The 3,782-nt window shown below is 46.2% G+C and overlaps 1 protein-coding gene across 1 annotated transcript; it reads right to left on the reverse strand.

The window, feature by feature from the left end:
- Positions 1–701: 701 nt before the first annotated feature.
- Positions 702–1,647, reverse strand: LOC129475853 (variable charge X-linked protein 3-like). Its single transcript, XM_055268256.2, has 2 exons — positions 1,295–1,647; positions 702–1,102 (listed from the first exon to the last, which is right to left on the reverse strand). Exons 1-2 carry the CDS (start codon positions 1,394–1,396, stop codon positions 797–799), a joined length of 408 nt encoding a protein of 135 aa, XP_055124231.1. The 5' UTR covers positions 1,397–1,647; the 3' UTR covers positions 702–796.
- Between the last annotated feature and the right edge of the window lie 2,135 nt (positions 1,648–3,782).

Consider the following 3,782-nt stretch of genomic DNA (forward strand, 5'->3'; position numbering starts at 1 on the left):
ATATTAGATTGTAGGGAGGGGACGCTGAAAGGAAAGACGATGGAAAGGATTCTTCCATTGGTTTCTATAAACGAAAACGTATTTTAACAATGAAACCTAAGCAGGTAGAATCCAGTTCTTGGTACTTGGTGTATGTGCTAGCAAGATTGCATGAAGAAACAAACCTTACAAGAAGCGGAGTCATCCTGTGAAGGGGAAATTTTTCTCCAGTGCTCAGCCATGACGCAATCCTTATCCTCCTGTCTAGCTAACTGTGATCTGTTCCTCTGACCTCAACCCCGCGGGACCCCACTTCCCTCCCTCCCCACACACCACCTCTTCCTCCCTCCCTCCTTCCCCACACACCACCTCTTCCTCCCTCCCTCCTTCCCCACGCACCACCTCTTCCTCCCTCCCTCCTTCCCCACACACCACCTCTTCCTTCTTTCCTTTCTCCCTCCCCACACACCACCTCTTCCTCCCTCCCTCCCCACACACCACCTCTTCCTCCCTCCCTCCCTCCCTCCCCACACACCACCTCTTCCTCCCTCCCTCCCTCCCTCCCCACACACCACCTCTTCCTTCCTCCCTCCCTCCCCACACACCTCCTCTTCCTCCCTCCCTCCCCACACACCTCCTCTTCCTCCCTCCCTCCCCACACACCTCCTCTTCCTCCCTCCCTCCCTCCCCACCACCAGACAACATGGAGTCACTCAGAGCAGTTTGCAACACATTCATTTTATTGTTCTCACCAAGCTAAGCACCCTGCTGGTGAGATTTCTGAGGTCTGGCGGCTGGGCCTGAACTTAGTGGCTGCTCAGGGAGCTAGGGGTGTAGTTGGCCACCCCTCACTCAGTGGTTCCTCCAGCTCGGTCTCCTCACTCAGTGGTTCCTCCAGCTTGGTCTCCTGACTCAGTGGGTCGTGCTGGGTCCCCTCGCTCACTAGCTCTGCCAGTGGCAGCTCGTACTGAAGGAACTCCTGGCTGGGCTGGTCACTGGGGCCGGGTGTCACTGGCCCGCTCCCCGCCTCAGGTGCCATCACAGCCGCCATCTTTTTTGTGGCCCTTTTCTTCCCGCCTCTCCTTCCACGGGCTGCTTTCCCCTTCGTGGCCACCTTGGTAGTCTGGAAGGACAACAGGGAGATCACAGAAGGGCTCTGGTTTAGGGACGAGGGTGGAGGAGGCTGGGAACAGGGACGTGTCCTCAGAAGCGGTGCGGGCCGGGTTGGGGGGTTGTGCCAGGTGAGGACCAGAGAGGATTCTTGTGAGGAAGGAGGCGAGGGGAAGACGAGGAGGAGCTTGGGAGGGTCACTCACCTTCTTCTTCGGGCGACTGGGGCTCAGCTCGAGGGAGGACTTGCTCTTTCGTGACTCCTTGGCCGTGGCCGGAGGTCTGGAGGCTCTCGGCTTTGGACTCATCTTCCGCCGCTCAACGTCTCCCAACGGTCGACTAACTCCAGGCTGCCTGGCCTCCCTGTATATACCCCTCCCGTGATCCAGGACAATGAGGCGATCACGTCACTGAGCTGTGATTGGTCAACACTCCACTACCCAGCCAATGGTAGCCCTGGGCAGGAAGGAAGGCTTTACACGTCACAAAGCACCATCAGGACATGGTGGAGGAAGTCGGGGTGGGGGTGACATCTGATGAGGAATGCAAGGTGCTCTGGTTGGAGAAAGGGAGATTTGGGTTAGCACCCCTGAAGATAGTTCCCAAACTGACATGTCACCCCTCCTAAACTCCCCATGTTCAATTTTGGCAGATCATGTGGCAAGGGAGGATATTTCCACCACATGTTTCCCCTGGAACCCCCATTCAGTGGTACATTCTGTTCCTCCACACCTGCCATCATTACCCAGTTTCTCTATGACCTACCTAAAATCCCTCCATGCTAACTGGGATGGATGGAGGGCTATACGAAGACGTCAATCATCCCTCTCTCCTACAAATTCCTCTGCTACACCTTGAGGATCATTCACTTCTTGGATGCCATGAAAGAACTTTTCCATCTCACATACTTCTCCCAGCATCCACACAGTGCCTCACAATTTTTCATTCTCATGGTTTAAAGCACTGGCTTCCAGAGGTCAAGATCAGCAAACACACTCGCTCAGCTGGGTATCTGTATCAGGCTGGGTTCCTCAGAGTAGGAGAAACTAAACCACAGGATACTTTGTGTGTGTGTGTGTGTAATATTATATATCATAAATATAAATTTACTATCATGTAGTATTTATGAATAATATTATATATATGATACAGTTTATTCTAAGCAATTGGCTCACACATTCACACACTGTGGGGTTCTAGGAAGCTGAAATATGTAGGGCAAGTGGGCAGCCTGGAAACTAAAAGCTTCTGCACAGTCAACAGTCAACAAAATGAAAAGGCAGGCTATGGTTTGGGAGAAACTATTTGCAAACCATATACCTAATAATGAGTTAATATCCAAAATATATAAAGAACTCACACATCTCAATAGCAAATAAATAAATAGTCTGGTTAACAAATAGGCAAAGGACTTGAATAGGCATTTCTTGAAAGAAAACCCACAACTGGCAGTCAGGTACATGAAAATGTGTTCAACATCATTAATAATCATAGAATGCAAATGAAAACCACAATGAACTATCACCTCACACCTGTTATGACGGCTATTATCAAAAAGTCGAGAGACAAAAGATAATGATGGCAAAGGTGTGGAGAAAATGAAACTTTTAGGGTGTGCAGAAAAAGGGACCTTTACACGCTGTTGACAGACATGTAACTGGTACAGCCGTTATGAAAAACAGTGTAATGGTTCCTTGGAAAATCAAAATAGATCTACCATATGACCCAGTAGTTCATCTGTTGAGTGTGTATCGCATCCCCAAAATGAAATCCAAATCTCATAGAGGTATCTCCACTACTAACTTATTCTAACTCATTAATCACACAGGAAATTAGAGTTTCTCTTTGAAAATAATGTGTTTTTCACCATCCTGGTATCAAATATTTATTCTAGACATCTCTTCTTATTTCTTGCTTTGTAATAATCTAGGTACTACTACCCACTGACAGAACTAACTCATTATTCCAAAAAGAAATGAGAAATGTTGAGGAGAATGCAATGCTATACTTCTTGTCTTCAACCAGTTATTCTGGTTTTATGGAGGATTCTGTATTTAACTCTTACTCAGGTAACTCTAGTTACCATATCCATCGTACCTGGTCAACAATCCTAAAAAAGTAAGAACACAGAGTTGACTAGAATCGTTACTAAACTTTCTATGTTAACCAGTTTTCCTAGTAATTGCTAGTTTTTTATTCAACTCTTTGCCTAGGTACCACTAAATGTCTAGTTTTATGTCACTAAGACATAAGAAGTAGTGTTGAAAAGAATTTGTTTATTTCAAGTACTGGCTTCATCTCGTTATCTCTAGTTAATAATTCACTTGGATAAAGTAGATATCTATTGTATGAGGTAATATTTCTAACATGAGGTTGGAATTTTGCATTGAGGAAAATAGTTATTCAACTCCCTGGCATAGGCCAGTTATCTTCAGCTTCCTGGGATCAATTACTTGGTCTGGTTAATTCTAGCTATCTTTAGGTTGCTAATTAAATGTTTACCACCAGATGTCTGTGGTAATTTATTATCCCAACAAAACAGTAGAATGATAAGGAAGGATTTTGCTTTTTCCTGGCATCGCATAGATATTCAAATTATTTCCTGTTATCCTTTGTACCTTTTTTCCTGGGTAACACTCAGCACCTATCCTTCTAAGTTCTTATCCCAACTAAAATCAATAATTGAGATTTGCA

The sequence above is a fragment of the Symphalangus syndactylus genome, chromosome X (genome assembly GCF_028878055.3).
Source record: "Symphalangus syndactylus isolate Jambi chromosome X, NHGRI_mSymSyn1-v2.1_pri, whole genome shotgun sequence".
Taxonomy (NCBI): domain Eukaryota; kingdom Metazoa; phylum Chordata; class Mammalia; order Primates; family Hylobatidae; genus Symphalangus; species Symphalangus syndactylus.

Coding starts and splice junctions, on each gene's coding strand:
- LOC129475853 (XM_055268256.2), bottom strand. CDS start 1,396: ATGAGTCCAAAGCCGAGAGCCTCCAGACCTCCGGCCACGGCCAAGGAG. Junction 1,103..1,294: donor CCAGTCGCCCGAAGAAGAAG/GTGAGTGACCCT, acceptor TTGTCCTTCCAG/ACTACCAAGGTGGCCACGAA.